The 18383-nt window shown below is 34.3% G+C and overlaps 1 protein-coding gene across 1 annotated transcript; it reads right to left on the bottom strand.

Annotated features, from left to right (window-relative positions):
- Positions 1 to 10560: 10560 nt before the first annotated feature.
- On the bottom strand, positions 10561 to 11433 carry LOC141655403 (uncharacterized). The gene has a single exon (XM_074462485.1). It carries the CDS (start codon positions 11431 to 11433, stop codon positions 10561 to 10563), a length of 873 nt encoding a protein of 290 aa, XP_074318586.1.
- Positions 11434 to 18383: the final 6950 nt, after the last annotated feature.

The raw sequence follows: 18383 nt of genomic DNA, 5'->3' as shown, positions 1-18383 counted from the left end.
ATCGCGTACGAAACACATAGCGGATCACTAACTTGAAACCTCATCCTTGGAATCGGGTTTACCCGGGTATTACGCGACTTTGTGGGATGGATTAGGGTAGTAACTTGAGGACGGCGTCGATTACGTCGCATTAACGAACGTGGCACTTGTATGAACGGAGGTGCAAAAGCAGCGCCTCTTAGTCTTGCCACCAGATTTCCCAACGAAACAGATGTCCGAGTTTGAGAACTTCTTTGACGGAGTCGGCTAGGGGTCCGGGTGGTTGAGGAATTACTCGACTCACCCCTCTCCCATAACCTTATCCCACAAGTAGAAGGTTCTTCCCATGAAAATTTCTTTTGTTTATCCCATCTCCCATTTGATAATTGTAAGAATACTGGGTCCAATACTATTTATGCGGACACACTATTATACAGATTGTATTTGTTTGTTATCGTTTAAGTTTATTCCAATATAGTGATCCATCTGGATAATATAATACGGGCATATTAATCATGTCTTATAAAGTATGGGCCGGATATCTTAATTGTGTAGATACCCATTAGGTTACTAATGCATGATGGGCGCATTAGATTAGGGAGACTATATATAAGTCACCCAGGTTATGGTCTGCAGTAGACACAATAACCTAATCTCCCCGCATCCCATCAGTAGAGAGATCCCCATGGTATGTGTGTCTACTAGAAGACCTAATCCTGAAGACCGTCCCTTCAGACGGTTTACTCCAATCTCTCGTCATGTAATCAGGTACGTTTCCGCATCTAGTATTTACCGATTAATTTAGTATGAAGTTATGGTCTCATAAGGATTTAATTCTAACAAGTGGTCTCAGAGCCACCTTCGTATTAAATTATTCGGGATTAATTTGGCTTATACGGTAAAATATGAGTGTGTGCAATGATGTGCAAATTCAGATTAAAGTTAAGATTTTCTATTCATTAGATCAATGTTTTTATGGTGTTTGCATGTACTTGACACATAAGAGTAACATGTTTTGTGCGCATGGTATTGACAATTTGGGGATCTGGGACAGTTGAAGTTTTGATCAGTTAAATTGGTCTTTATATCTTGTTTGTTGCATATGATAATACGGTGGGTCATGATCATAATAATTTGTGCTGGTTATTCGTATAGTGGCCTTCGCAAGTCTTCGCCACACATAAATATGTGTGATAAATATTGAAATTTGTATCAGCATCATATACTTGAACAATTTGGGTACAGTAAGTATATAAACTTATCATTCATCTCTTTACAACTATTATAGAATTGGATATATGAAAGATAATTTAAGAGGGTTTGACAGCCTTGACTATTCAAGTAATTATGTAACTATTCTGACATGTTAATCTTCTTGCGGGTTTCCCCTAATGCATATCACATGTCTGACGGCTATGTAATACATGAGGACACTTTTGGTATTTTGGGACCTAATTCAATATATGAAATTGAGATTTAATAGTTTGATTAAGGCATTTGAATGGCTTTAATTTAGGATGTGAATTTGCAACATGCTATTTCACTAAAGTATTCTAAGGCCCGTATTCTGCATTCTTCCATTCTTCCATGTTGAGTGGGGCTTATGAAACAATTGTGAAGCAATATTGTTTATTTGTCACAGTGATTAGGTTTGTGTGGAATTGGTTATCCACTAACTTAGACAATTTGTTTTTCCATATGAGTTCAATAGACCGGCATGAAAGGCATGATTTCATCACTCTCGTGCGTCCCATAGAATCGTGTGACCTTAAGTTAATGTCTGGTTAGACAAATAACTTTCATGTTGGTTTTACAATTGATTCTTATTCAGAGTTTTGGTATTTAAGGTTCGGCTAAGTCTATAATATTACATCCTTGAACTCTTAAGGTATGTACAAGTGATAATAAGGATATATACTTGTATGGTCTATCAATTTTACAGACTTATATGACAAAGGAACTATTTTGATATAGTTTTGTATAAAGGTTAAGTCACTTGTCAATTAAGGACTTGTGTATTTAGATTTAATAATTGGCCAATCGAATTTATAATAGCGGGTCTAATATTTTAGGTTGTTTGATAGACACAATAAGTTTTCAAAGTAACCTCTATTGTGTAATTTGAATGATTTAGAATATTATGACTACAGTGTGTGATCGAGTTTCATGCGGATAATGGTCGGCCCAAAGGAAGGCTATTATTTAGCCGAAATTCAGTCATGCTTCTGGTGGTAAGTATGTAACAACTGTAAGGTTTCTATGTGAATATTAAGTCGGCCCAAAGGAAGGCTTAATGTTTGACATGAATTTATTGTTAATACTTGATCACTACACCAAGATGACCACTTACAAGTTAATTTTATGTCCAAAGACTAAACTTAATGTTGGGCTAGATTTCTTGTGATGATGCGGATGTCAATATTGGATCTTAAAATCAAGTTAAGGGAGGGTCATTATTTTTATGACACTCATAAGGATTATGCCCATAAAGTTTTAAGGTGAATAAATTCAATTTTTTGGTCTAGTGTGTGTAGTTCATGCGAATAATGGCCGGCCCAAAGGAAGGTCATTATTTGGCCGAATTACATATACACGTTGGGTAATAAATATATGACGATTATTTGGTATTTTCATGTGTATACTAAGTCGGCCCAAAGGAAGGCTTAGTATTCAATGTGAGTTTATCGTCAATATTTGATTACAATTGTTTAAGAGTAGTGTCTTTAACTGGTTAATATTTAGGTTTAATAACTAAATATCAATTTCACGGACATTTTAATCATTTGAATTTATTCAAAATATAAGGATGTTGTTTTGTTCATTCGGTTTAACATTTATGGTTCCGGTATTGCTTTTTCACATACGAATATTACTCTTTTACATACGTTATTTACAAATTTAACCTTGTCATTTTTGCAATTAACTTTTTTCCCCTCTTCCCTAATCTCCTTTCACCAATAAATCACCAACACCAACCTCCATTCAGAACCTCCGGTCAGTCCATTCGCTGGCAACCCTCACTCCGACCCAACTCACGTCGGCTGACCTCGGTTACCCTCCCTCTGTGCCGCACTCCATGGCCTCTGCAACTGCCAGTGTTCCCCTTCCCCTTCCCCTGCGACTCCCCTTCCCCCGGACCGCATATCTCCAGCCGACCACCGGCGTCCCCAGACTTAGCCGACCAACGGCGTCCCACGTTCCCGCCGGCGTCCCACGTTCCAGCCGGCATCCCCATCCACAGCCGACCACCATTATCCCCCTATAATCGGCATCAACCTAATTGAAAAACTTGAGAAATTATAAATCCTATTATAATTCAAAATAATTACCAAACAAATTTTTATTAATTGCAAACAAATTAATTACCTCACTCATTGAAGAATTTGAAAAAATGTAATCCATTGTCAAGTTTGTAGAACAATTTTGTTTTAATTTTAGGGAGAAAGTATTTGTAAAACCTAATTTGGTTAGATTTAGAAAAAGGGTATAGTATGAAAATTTTATGAAAAAATGTATGTGAAAGAGTAAACTCCGTATGTGAAAAAGCAACACCCTATGGTTATTATATCTGTCATATTCGGTTACATTCTCAATTCGGATGAAACCATTTAACAAATGAATGATAAGGGAATGTAGAATACTTATTCTGAGTTGCAATAACCTTAACGTTTGCTTGAGAATGTATAATTGCTACTCATAAGGATTAATGTATCGTGTGGACTCACGTGATTTTGGGAGTAGAACATTCAAAAGCACGTTTAATGATTATCTAAGGTGACATTAAGGAAATATTTAAGGGCATTGATTCAGTTAAGTTGTTTCACTTAATTAAGAAGCTGCAAAAGTCAAACTAAAAGAAATAATAACAAACATAAAGTTAAACTTTTTAGTCGTTAATTTGTTAAGAGTTTTGACACATACGGAAAATCTGGTAACACATTTAACGCTTGGCGTGTCAGTAAGGTTATTAAGCTTCTCTTTTGGGTTTGTCTAAGGTTAATCTTCGTATCCAATCATGTATGGTGGGTGTATTTGTTTTTTTCATCCACATAAGGATAATTATGCAAGTATAACAAAGATGTTACAAGCCAAGTGATATGAAAGATTCATCTATTTGGGGCATGTGATCATCTGAGTTTCAGACAATCAACTAACTTGGTTATCATTAATGACTTGTTCCTTTATTTGAAATTGGAAAATACTTTTGGTACCACCTTAGGTGGAGTTTGGGTATTTTTCGTATGGGCAAATTTGGTTTATTGTCTATTGAAAAATAATCAATTTTGTGTTTTCCTAATTCAAATAATAGTGAATATATCATTTTTGATAGTTTTTTATAGTTTGGACTGAAATATCTTTTAGGTAAACTTGCATTAAAGTTCAGTGGATATAAAGAAGAATTAAGAAACTACAATTTCTCTTCGGTATGACACATTAAAAGGAAAATTAAAGTGTTGTGTCAAAATGAAATTGTTGGCTCCTTTACTTCGGATATTCAAATTTAAGGGGATAAAGACAAACTAAATGGAGATTAGATATGAAATGATTTCAAATGTCTCATTATTAACATATATACGGAAAGGTGACCCATTTTATACTCTAAGTATTAATGGTTTAAATTATTATATTAATTTGTAGACGGAATTTAGGTATAGATATCTAAATCTCATTTATGAGAAGTTTTAAGTTCTTGACATTTTCAATGATATTTCGCTGATTTATTTTACTCAGTAAAGAAATAATTATGTCATCTTTGATCATAACTATTAATACTTTGACAATGACTATTAAGGATAACAACGTCAAGGTTATTTTAAAGAATTTCTAGAGGAGTTTGATCTTATATTTAATATTATTACACCATATGAGGATTCTTAATATGAATGGTGTATTATGTATGCAAACAAGATACTAAAGCCTGGTAAGGAGTGTGATTATTCATACTCTTTTCCTTATTACTCTAGTTATAAGTTCTTCAAATTGCAGCCATCTCTCGATAAATTTCTAACAATACCATTGGCTATTTAATCATAGTGTAAATAATGTACACATCTGGTATGTCCAACTAATTAAGGTTGAGGTTTAAAAGCCATAAGGTTAATAGTTGGACTTAAGGACAATCAATGACTATTTTGTTGGATAGTACTTAAAGTTTTAAGGGTAATAAAGTAATGATCCCACAATAAAGCTATTTAAGACGGAAATTAAGGGGTTCATTGAGAATATTGAGTTTGAGTCGGAGAAAAGGTAATTGACATTGTTTTAAATCTCCTTATACAGGATTATAAGATCAATTTGGTTGAACAAACTCAAATATCTCAATAGCCAATTCATTAGAAGATCCACATAATAAGGTAAATACAATTACATTAATTACATTGTTTTCCTCTACGGATAAAAATGGACAACAATGTAGTGATGGACTAACTAGTTGTAATAAGAGTTAGATAATGGAATGGTAAAGATGATTTAATAGCCTTTTGCCAAACCATTGAGGGTCCTAACTCATATAAGTGGATTGTTGTCATAAAGAAAATAAGTCATTTGATGAATTTGGACTTTGTTCCATTACCTAAAATTGTGAAATATATTGGTTTCAAATATTTATTTGTTACCAAGAAGAGCTTAAAAGGTAATGTGACAGTTAGGATCATTTTGTTGATAATTACTATAAGGATATTTTGGCATATTCGTTTTTTCGGTTACATTGGATGAAGTTAAAGATTTGTCTCTTAATGGTGACATTGATGAAGTTATTCACTGCAATAACTACGACTTTGATGTAATAAAATCGAAGTAGATGTTATGCAAATTAAGGTAATTCATCCAATAAAGCTCAAGTAAGATTTTCCGTCATAAAGTTTACAAATCTGCCATGCTATCATCTTAATTAATATTAGATGAATGTGTTAAATGATTGTAGATAATAAAGATTTAGTGGGAGTATGAAAATTATTCTAGTTTTATACCCTTTCAGTAAAGGAGACAATTTGGTCTCATTAATGCCCAAAAGGAAAAATTTGTTCTGAAAATACATTAATGCTTAATTATGCATGTGTTTCAGAAAATGTATTAAGTAATATGGTATATACTTAGTCTATACGTGTTTGGATATTGCGTATATTCTACAGTTTGACAGATATTAAGGTAATACAAATTAGGATCTTGGATCCACTAAGAGCAACCAAATATATTGTTTGTTATTTATATTTGGAACAAAACATTATTTATAGGGGGTCGATTTAGGTTGAGATCATTTGGTACTTCGACTCCTAGTTGGTTATAAACATTTGCCTTAAGGCTGCAAATTCGGTACGGTATTGAAAGACCGCTTAAGTGATTTATGACAAATGTGCAGTTATTATAGTTTCTAATAACATTACAAGTGATGTACTGTTTAAAAAACAATTCAGAGTGAAAAGGTGTCAATTATACATATTGATACAAACTCCATTTTGCGGATCCGCTTACTAAGGAATTACCACCCACGGTCTTTCTTGAGCTAATTGCTCAAATGGTTTCGGTTTTAAGGAAATTCAGTTTAAGTGGGAGTTTGTCGATCATGTTAGACACATTAAAGTTTACGGTTATGAAGTTCTGCATAAATAAGGTTTTCTTTTTACGGTTTCACTCTGTGTTATTTTGGTTGATCTCACTAGGGTGGACCAGTTGGAAATATACATATTTTGGATCACATTTCGATGTTGTTTCCATGCTACGCACCTATATTAGATTCATGTCGTTGGTTATATTGGCATACGTGACCATTGAGGGTCCTGTTACGACAAAATGTAGCAAAGGACACTTTGATCCTATGTTAGTATGATTGATGGACCGAATTGCATAAGACGGTTGGAATGTTGATAGCACTGTTGAGTGCGTAAAGTTGTAAAATGAATACAATTTTTCAGGTGTCACACAGTATCTGTATTTGACCCAATAGTGGGAGATTGTAAGAATATTGGGTCCAATACTATTTATGCGGACACACTATTATACAAATTGTATTTGTTTGTTATCGTTTAAGTTTAGTCCAATATAGTGATCCATCTGGATGATATAATACGGGCATATTAATCACGTCTTATAAAGTATGAGCCTGATATCTTAATTGTGTAGATACCATTAGGTTACTAATGCATGATGGGCGTATTAAATTAAGGAGACTATATATAAGTCACCTGGATTATGGTCTCTGGTAGCACACAATAACCTAATCTCCCCGCATCCCATCAGTAGAGAGATCCCCATGGTATGTGTGTCTACTAGAAGACCTAATCCTAAAGACCATCCCTTCAGACGGTTTACTCCAACCTCTCGTCATATAATCAAGTACGCTTCCGCATCTAATATTTACCGATTAATTTAGTATGAAGTTATGGTCTCATAAGGATTTAATTCTAACAATAACTCCTCAATTATTTGTGTTAATTTTGTTTGTTCAACCAGTGATATCTGTTTTAACTCTATTACCCCTAAAAATGGTGTTTTTTATTTAGGTTTACTATTTTTCTCCTCCTCACTAACCAATTTTTGTTTACCTTTTCTCTCTCTCTTCATGATCTCTCTTTCTTTGATTTTCTCTCTCCATTTCTTTGTTAGGTTAATATTGTGAAATGAAATGTTGCTTGTTACAATAGTGGTGTACACCCTTTTAATACTCCGTTGAAACTTGGTCTTGGGCAGTGACGAACAGACGAAATGGACCTGGGCCCGTGTAGGTTTTTTTGAGATAAGACTATAAGAGTGGACATTCAATCAAGGTTAGCGTCGCTGGTTGTAGACTTGTAGCAGTGCAGTAGTCTACTTGTCTTGGTCGGAGGGAGAGGTCGCGATCGGGTCATTATGCATTCTATTTCAAATACTTCTTATTTAACCACTATAATAAGAAACCTATTGACTAAAGCTGCTGGAAAAAGAACTCTATATGAAATGGTAAGTTTTCGCGAAATGTTTTGCTTCGATTGCTACTAAAAAAATTTGATAGTCTTGTCACTTGTATAAGATGGTTTTACGTTAAAAAAAAAAGTATAAAACCGACTGAAACATAAAAACGGTAATAAATAAAGATATTTATTAAAATGACCGTTTTATAATAATCTTGTTGGAGGTCGCCGTACACAAGTAAATAGGTCAAGAGGTATTGCTAGGTGGGCTTTTCTTTATAAAATGGGTAATGAATATGAGAGATGATGAAGAGTTGTTGCTTGAAGGTTTTTTTTTTTTTTTTTAAAAAGAAATGTGTTGTTGATGAGGTGGAGGGTAAATGGGTGAATAAATGATAAATGTTGATGTGGCAAAAAGTTAAATGTTTAGTTTGTATTTTTATTATTACTAGTTGGCTGCACGGCGCGCGATGCGCGCCGTCCTCCAAGTTATTTTAATTGTTTACGTTTCATATGCATAGTAGCGATTCTTGATTTGGTTTGGTTTTCTATACATTTTGAGTGACGATCCAAATGAAATTCTTGTCGTTATAATCTTTTTTATGTTCGAATTGATTGCAAACCAGATCACATTCGTAAATATTCCGTATCTAACTTTGTTGGGAACAAGAATATACGTATTTTTCCTAGATGGGTCATTCGATTTACGCTTGGAACTTGGTTGGTATTTATATCGTGTTTTTGACCAACTATATTCGTTAGGAGTGTTTTTATTCGTTTTTTTTTTCAAAATGTGCGAGTATTTTATAGAATTATGATCATTTGATTAGCATAGTACTCACATCAATTTAGTTAGCCTTATTTTGGGTGGTGATGGAAAGACATGCCTAAGCCTATTTAGGGAAAGAGTGTATGCACTTGACAAACTAAGACTCAATATGACATTTTGATCGCGTATTTCTTTTACATGTTGATTGTCGCTAAACTTAAACTATTGTTGTTATACTCTATTGATGGTTGATCGTTTTTAAACCAAATTATTTAGGTATTTTGATTTTGAAGTTTCATGCGTAGATTAACATTGAATTTTTATTTCCAATATGGATTTGTAGGTACATGTTGATTGTATTGTTATTTATTGAAGTGGATGAGAAGATATAATTGAATAGAATGAACTCACACTATGATGTACATACAAAAAGAAATTATATTTTAGGAGTTCATGTCTCATTATGCAAGTGCATTCCAAATTACATCAAAACCAAATAAATAAACGAAAATACACTTGCACAAATCACATCACAATCACCACATAAAAAGAAACTATAATGCAAATGGATAAGGAAAATAAAGGAGAGTCAAGAGAGTATTATGGAGAACAAATAATCAATGGATGTATTTTGAACTCGTTCAAATCTGCTAACTATGACAGGAATAACTTACTTATAAAGGGAAATAATTATCTATCTAACTAGTTTTTGAACCCGTGCATTGCACGGGTGGTAACGTAATATGTTATTTTAAGTGTATATTAAGTAAAGATATATATATACTATGTACAAATGGTTAAATGATATTAGTAAATTTAAAATTATATTGTCCGTCTTAAAATGTTTACTGGTTGGTAAAGTATAAGAAACGGTCGACGTACAACGTGATTGAGCCGAATAATGAAATACGATATTAGTGACAATACAACAAATAACCTTATCGGCCCAATCCATACTACGCAGCCCAATCATTAAATAAACATTAACACAGCAAAACCCGATTAAAACTATCTTGTTGTCCTAAAGGGTAACTCAATCAAAGTATCAAATGCAGATGAATGTTTCTCGCAAAATCCACATCTCTCTCTGTCTCACTCCTCTCATTTTTGATCTAGTAATCTTCATCTTCCTCAATAAAATTTACCATTCAATCCAAAAACCATAACAGTTTCCTCCTATCAAGACTAAATCTCGTTTTAACCATTCAATTATATTAAGATTGGGCTTTCTTGGTCGATTTTGATAAAGGGTTAGCAAATATGATGAAAGCTTGGAATTGTCGTCGGCAGATCCGTGTTAAATAAAGGGATATTCGTTGGATTTCTGTGCTATCCCTGAATTCATCGTTGATAATCGGATCCAATTCCTTACTACCAAGGTTTATCTCTATTTTCAATCCTCTATTACAGTCTTTTTCGCACAACCATTCTGTTTTGCATGTGACGATAGTTTTTGTTTTTTGTTATTGTGATTTGTTTATTATGATTTTTTTGTTAATTATAAGATGAATTTGTAATTATATTGTGGTTCAATTATGTTTTTTTTTTTCACTACCAAATTAAAACGGCGATTGACATAGGGTCGGATATTCATTTTATTTTATTTAATTGAATTGAATGAAATTGTTATTGGTTGATGATTATTCAGGATATAGAGTATGAAAAATGTGAAGGTGACACCAAATCGTGATTCAATTTGATAGGTAGGGTAGGATAATAATAATAATAATAATAATAATAATAATAATAATAATAATAATAATAATAATAATAATAATAATAATAATAATAATAATAATGGTCTACAGCTCCAAGTGATTCAATTTGATACGTCAATTACAGTAAATAAGAAAGTGACACAAAATCGTTATTAATATTATTTTATAATTTTATTAACTATTCCAATCCAGGTATGCTAACTTGCTATTACAAATTTCGAAAAATCTCCTTAAATACTACATTAGCCGTAGCATTAGAAATTACACCCTTTTGGTCAGAAATAAGAATTTTCAGCCCATTCTTGTTGTTTACCCTCGATATGGCTAGGTACAGTTGACCATGGTTGAAAACAGGTATCGGAAGATACAACCCAACATGACTTAGAGATTGCCCTTGAGCCTTATGAATGGTCATTGCGAAAAAAATTGCTAAAGGAAATTGTTTCCTCTCAAATTTCATTGGGAAATTAGAGGCGGACGAAGGGGTCATTGATATCCGAGGGATATACACTTGGCCTCCTATGTTGCTACCTGAGATGATGGTAGCTCTAATAACATGATTTCCTAAATCCGTTACCATGAGCCTTGTGCCATGACACATACCGACTGAATGGTCAATAGTTTTTAGGAGCATTACAATAGCCCCCACTTTCAACCATATAGCATTACGTGGAAGGCCTAGACAGTTCAATGTGTTTAGGAATTTTATACTTCTAGTTTCTTTTTTGTTCTCTTCCCTCTGTAGTTGGTCACAGCTTCGGTAAACTTTTCCCTTGCCTGGTAGTAAAGACATTATATACTGGTTGACTGAATCAACTATGGTTGGAGTTGGAGCAAGGATAGCCCTCTCTTGAAAATAATCCGGGTTACATAAGTTATTTTCCAAAGACGCGTACGTGCTTTTGACGATTGATGTCAAATGTTCGGTTGTATCCTTTATGAGAACATCTTCTGGAATATGTAAATAGTTTTTTTCGCCAGTCACTCCTCCTATTGCACCTTCTCCAACCTTTTTTATCCATTCATCAAATTCTCGTAACTCCTGGTCTTTGATATCAAAACTCGCCAAATCAAGGCGCATTTTTGTCGTTAAGTGCAACACCTTGGAAAAAGAAATTAAAAAAATTAAGTGGTTTTAATAAACTCAGTAAATGCTCTTAAGAATTAAAAATAGATGTTCGGCAAAATTACCTTGCATTCACTCCATAGATAAGAGGAATTAATAATAGATCCTACAATTTTGTCTCTCGCCCCTTTTGTATATAAGGGTAACAACTGTCTCAAAGTCACCGCGAAAACAACTAATTTACCTCCAAATGGCTTTTTTGAGGTTTGCATTACATCTCTCAAACTCCTATCAAGAGCCTCTATACAAAACTTGTGTATCATAGGAGCCTCATCCCATATGATAAGGTTTGTTTTACAAAGGTGATTGTCCAAGTGACAACCATGTTTGATGTTTTTGCAAGTGGAGTTTTCGGATATGTCTAATGGTATTCCAAATACCTCATGTGCTGTCTTTCCTCCAGAAAGGTAAGCTGCTGCGATTCCACTCGAAGCGACAGGGAGAACAATATCTCCTCTGCTTCTTAAGGCGACGCAAAGTGCCTTCAAAATAAATGTCTTGCACAGCCGCATGACCATAAATAAAGAAAACTCCTCCACGATCCATAGCTACTGATTCCATTATTTCATCATACACTGACATCTGCTCCATAGTCATAGATGAGATAAGAAATGTGTGCTCATAAGTTAATTCTCTTTTGTCATAACCAAACTCGTTTAATAAGTTGTTCTCTCTGTGAGTTGATAGTATAGCACCTGGAATGGGCATTCCATAGAAATTTCGTAGGCTGCTGCTGTTAATTTGCAGAATTCGCTCAATATCAATTAATGCATGATGTTTCAGTTCATCGTCTGTCAATTTCAACTCTGTGAAGTGGTAAATGGAACCATATTAATAGACATCATGTGCAATATTATTAGATTTTTCAAGAAATCAAAAAATTAGAACTTGATCAATGATTATACTCTTAACATCTAGTCAACTTAATTGAGCATTGATATATTTAATATTACACTTTACCTTTGTTGTGAAGTAAATTCCGATGTCGTTCTAGAATGTCGCCTGATAACATATGCCATGTTTTTTCCCACACTTTTTCTGGCTGTGAAAGACTTCTTGAAAGCAACATTGCAGCAAAGAGGTTTCTGATATTACATATGGACCCCCAAGAATATGCTTCTCGGATGGCAGAATAATTTTCTTTGTCATCTTCTGATATGCTGATTGATTTTCGAAAACAATGTTATTGACTGTTTAATACTCAACAGGAAAAAGAAGGGAGCATAATTCAAGACTAAGTGGGGATTTTAAATCAAATCCATCAGCAATTATGACAGGTATGTCATTCGTTCATTTTTTTTCATCTGTGAAATAAAATGAAATTTAACATACACAAACTCATCATAAAACATATTGGATTCATGAATGCGATTAATTACTGATGAACACTATTTTTTTTTTTTGAAAAGAAATGAAATATGATTTTTGGGTGACTTAATGTACGTTGTATGTTATAAATATATGATTTTTTAGCAGACAAATTTTATTATTTTGATATTGGCACCACAATTAGAACTATAAATAATAAATAATAAATGATTTTCGAAAACAATATTATTGACTGTTTAATACTCAACAGGAAAAAGAAGGGGGCATAATTCAAGGCTAAGTGGGGATTTTAAATCAAATCCATCAACAATTATGACAGGTATGTCATTCGTTCATTTTTTTTTCATCTGTGAAGTAAAATGAAATTTAACAAAGACATACTCATCATAAAACATACCTTGATTGTCATTAAATGTCATTGATATTCTATGTGAGGTAGGAGCATCTCCTGATAAAATTGGATTCATGAATGCGATTAATTACTGATGAACACTATTCTTTTTTTTTATTTTGAAAAGAAATGAAATATGATTTTTTGGGTGACCTAATGTACGTTCTATGTTATATATATATATATGATTTTCTAATTTTTTTTTGTTATCATTTGATTCCTAGAATATCAAAAAAAGATATTTGATTCCGAGGATATATATTATCAAAAATATATTGACTATATCTTATTGACTTTCTAAAATTATCTAAATATTAAATTAATATATATTTAAGTCTATGACATTGACTTTCTCAAATAATATCTCATATAATTTGTACTGAATCTTTTTTGTTATCATTTGATTCCGAGATTATTGTGTATATCTTTTTTACTTTCTCAAAATATTTTAATAGTAAGATAATTATTTTAATAGTAAGATAATCCTAACAAATATTCACAAAAAAAAAGATATTACTAACAAATCATATTTTATATTTGATTTTATTTTCTATCATTTGTTTCTGAGAATATCAAAATAAAAATAAATTATTGAGTATTTATCATTGTCTTTCTCAAATGATCTAAGTATTAAGTCAATATATTTTTTTCTATCATTTGTTTCTAAGAATTATCAAAAAAAGAAGATATTACATGAATATTGTGTTGTCATAAAATGTTTTTCCTTCGTGCATGTCATGGTTTACATGAATAACATGTTTTTAACTTAAAATAGGTTATCTAATTTGAATGTTTTAAATAACCAAAGAAGTACGTTAAAAATAAAAAGTTAAGAGAAATCGTTATGCAAATTGTTATTATTCATTAAGTGTGAAAAATATAATGGAATGCAAATTGTAGTAAAATATCCATGATGTAGACTATGTAATCAATTCTTCACAAACTATCAAAAATCTCCTTATAAACTACGTTAGTTGTCATATTAGAAATCGCCGCATCTTTGTCGCAAATGAGGACTTTCAATCCTTTACTGCTTGTCACTCTTGAAATGGCAACGTATAGTTGTCTGTGGCTAAAGACGGGCTTAGGGAGATACAACCCTACATGAGCAAGAGACTGTCCCTGACTTTTATTAATTGTCATTGCAAAACAACAGTCAAAGGGAATTGTCTTCTCTCAAACTTAACTGGAAACTTAGTAATGTCTGAAGGGGTTAATGTGATTCGAGGGATATAAACGCTGTCACCCATATTGCTTCCGGAGAGTATGGTAGCTTTAATCACACGCTCCCCTAAACCAGTTACCACAAGCCTTGTACCATTACACAGTCCATTTGCTTGATCAATGTTTCTAAGCAACATGACTATAGCCCCAACCTTTAGTGTTAGAACGTGATTAGGAAGTCCCGAACATCTTATTGTGTTTAAGAACTCCATGGAGTATAGATCTTGTCTCCCTAAATTACCCTCATCTTTGTTTATTTGGTCAGAACTCAAATAAATCCGCTCATCTGCCTTAATTTGAGACAATATATAATCATTCACAGTCTCAACTATATCGTGAGTTGGATCAAGGACTGCCCTCTCACAAAAGTATTTTGCATTCCCAAATTTTGAACCAAAGATGGATATGTGCTTTTGACTATGGAGGCAATTGGGTCACCATCGTCCTTTATGAGTATGTCATCAGGAAGCTGTAAATCAACATTACCATCATTTTCTTCTCCGGCAGTCCCATCTCCAACCTTTAGGATCCATTCAGCGAACTCTCGTAACTCTTGTACATCAGCCTCTGAACTTCCTTGTTGTAGACGCATATTTCTTGTAAGGCGCAGTACCTGATAAATTTATATAGAATGAAATTAATACGTAGCTAATAATAATCATAATATGAATTATTTAGGGAAAATATTTGCAATTTGTTGAAGTGATATAACAATTACCTTGCATTCACTCCATAAATAAGATGAACTTAGGGCCGAGCTAACAATATCCTGTCTGGTTCCTTTTGGGACCACAGGTAAGATTTGTCTGAAATCACCTCCGAATACAACTACTTTTCCCCCAAATGGCATATCTGAATATCTTTCATCCGATATCCGCATCACATCTCTTAGACTTCTATCAACAACCTCGAAGCAAAATCTGTGCATCATTGGAGCCTCGTCCCATATGATAAGCTTTGTCTTAAGTAGTAGTGCAGTTAAGTCATTACCAGGTTTGATAGCCGGGCAAGTGGAGTTTTCTGATACATTGATTGGTATACCAAGTCTTGAATGGGCAGTTTTCCCTCTTGGAAGTAAAATCGCAGCTATTCCACTTGAAGCAACCGGCAATACAATTTCTCCTTTTCTTCGTATGGCAGCGCATAATGTCCGCCATAGAAATGTCTTGCCCGTGCCTCCATAACCATAAACAAAGAAAACCCCTCCGCATTCTTTCGCTACAGCCTCCATAATTTCGTCATATATCGACTTCTGCTCGCTAGTATTCGATGACATTAGCTTTTCATGCTCGACTCCTAACGCTTCCTTATCATAAGACAATTCATCCAGTATCAACTTGTTCCCATATTCTATTGATACGAAACTATCAGGAAACGGCATCCCATCAAACCTCCGGAGGGTACTGCCATTACTCTGGAGAATTGCTTCAATTTCGGCTAAAGCGTAGTTTTGCAATTCATGTTCGCTTAACTGCAAATCTGTATTGTGAAAACAAAACTCGCTTTACTTAATTAATGCATGCTTTCGAAAATAATTTCATTTAAGATAAAATTAGCTGGACACTAAAGTTCAATAATTGATAATTATCTAGTTCAAATTATATGAGCTTCAGTATTTTACCTTTAATTCGAGAAATTGTTCGTTGCCTATGGAGAATGTCATCTGAAAGTTTATCCCACGTCTGCTGCCAGACTTTTTCTGGTTGTGAAATGCTACCGAAAAGTAACAGTGTAGCAAAAAGTCTCCTAAGATAGCATCCAGAACCCCAATCTGCCGCTTCGTTTATGGCATCGATGTATTCTTTATCATCACCTAACAATCCTAATGCATAACATGCTTCTTTGAAAGTTGGATGAATAACCTTATTGACTGTTCTTATGTCTTCGAATGATTTCGGGCCCTTCACAAAATTCAGTAGGGTCCTCAAATAGAACCTTTCACCACAATTTAGCGAAACGTGATACAGTCTACCGAGAGAAAACCCACGCTGCCTTGGTGTCCACACTCGATTGTCTTGATTCCAGACAAATTTTGAAGGGATCTCGACATACGTTAATTCCCTAGCTTCTGCATACTCTTCATTACACCTCATCCAGGCTAGGAACATTGTCTTCTCAATCAAGGGCCTTTGAATGACACTGTCTATTGGATCATCGTCATTAAAGACAACACTCTGCTCATTCAGTAGGTGGAAGCTTAACCTCTGTACTGGCGGGGTACGATAATGAGTATCAAATGCGAAGATTCTCCAAGCAGCCTCACATGGTGAAATATAACGACAGTCATAAAACCTCTTGATTTCATCTATCTTCTCAGGGTCATCAGCATTCTGGCGCATGTGGGATGATTGAAGTGTCACTCGATCATAACCTTTATTTATATACTTGAATAAATACTTTATCGAGCGTGATTGGTTACACCATTCGACATTTATATGAGCTCGATATTTCAGTAATAACTTTGAGTTATATGGGACTACAAAGCCATTGTGTAGTTTTTCCCCCTTCTTCACAACAGTTATCCCGTTTTTCCTTCTTCTATACACCGGGTAACCATCTTCATCGATAGTGGTCCTTTGATTGAATTGCCTTGGAAAGTGCTTAGTGCATTGGCCCCTATCCATGCATGGTGACCGTGGGAAGTCCTTTCCACATGGTCCATGCATCATATATTCTGTAACCGCCTCGTGTAGTTCGGGATTTTTAGTTGGATCAGGGATTTCGGCCGAAATAATATTATCTATGTCATCCACCTCTAATAATTTATCGCGGCTGTTTAGAAATAGGATAATGCGAGCATGCGGTAAGCCACGCTTCTGGATTAAAATATTACTTTTAAAATATAATAAAGGTTTTCAAATTTACGGGGTGTTACAATCATCCCTCCTTTTAAGAAGTTTCGTCCCCGAAACTTAGAAGAAGGAACATTGTATATATGTAGGTCTTTCTCTTTAAATCAATTAATCAACATCTTCAAAACATGAACTTATGAAAATATACGTGTCCTTTCAATGGAACGGAAATATCCTCGTCGGTCGCCCGAGAACACCAACATTCCAAATCAGAACAAAAATACATTTTTACGCCAACAACTGAGAAAACTAATTATCGGACGTCTCCAATAACGAGCCTTAACACTCATTGACGTTAAAACCAGTGGGAAAACATTAAAACATTTTCAAAAACCTTTAGTTCGAAACTCTTCAATACGGATAATGACTCCACTAATCATGACTAAACTCTAACTACGGCTCTTATACAACTAAGCAATGACTACTAACGCGAGAGAATATTCCGAGGAAGGAGAGGAACACTCGAAAGGATAGCTAAAACTCACAAGGATTAGATAAAGGAACAGAAAGTACCTCACGAGAAGAGTTCGGGATATTTAGCTAACATAGAAGATTCAGGCTCCCAAGTTTCTTCTTCGACATTTCCACAACGCCAAAGGATACGAACTAGGGGCACCACTTTGTTTCTAAGTTGCTTGTTTGCCCTTTCGAGGATTCGGATCAGCCTTTCTTCCAAAGCCAAGTTAGGTTCCAAATCTGGGATTTCTTCTTGAATAACATGGCTCGGATCACTAATATACTTCCTCAACTGAGATACATGGAAGACATTATGAACCTTGCTCAAATTCGGGGGCAACTCTAAACGGTAAGCAACGGGACCAATCTTCTCAAGCACACGGAAAGGTCCAATGTATTTGGGACTCAGCTTTCCTTTCACACCAAAACGTTTCACCCCTTTCATAGGTGACACCTTAAGGAATACTCGATCATCAACCTCAAAGGTAAGTGGTCGACGACGGGCATCAGCATACGATTTCTGTCGGTCTTGAGCGGCTTTCATACGCTCTCGAATGATCTAAACCTGATTGATGGTCTCAGTCACCAAATCGGGTCCCAACACATGAGCATCTTGGACTTTATCCCAACAGACCGGACTACGACACTTCCTA

This window comes from Silene latifolia, chromosome 5 (genome assembly GCF_048544455.1).
Source record: "Silene latifolia isolate original U9 population chromosome 5, ASM4854445v1, whole genome shotgun sequence".
Taxonomy (NCBI): Eukaryota; Viridiplantae; Streptophyta; class Magnoliopsida; order Caryophyllales; family Caryophyllaceae; genus Silene; species Silene latifolia.
Note: the sequence above shows the minus strand (reverse complement) of the source record. Positions and strands in the feature narration are given on the sequence as shown.

Bases quoted from the DNA above. Each gene is read 5' to 3' on its own strand.
- LOC141655403 (XM_074462485.1), bottom strand. From the start codon at position 11,433: ATGCGCCTTGATTTGGCGAGTTTTGATATCAAAGACCAGGAGTTACGA.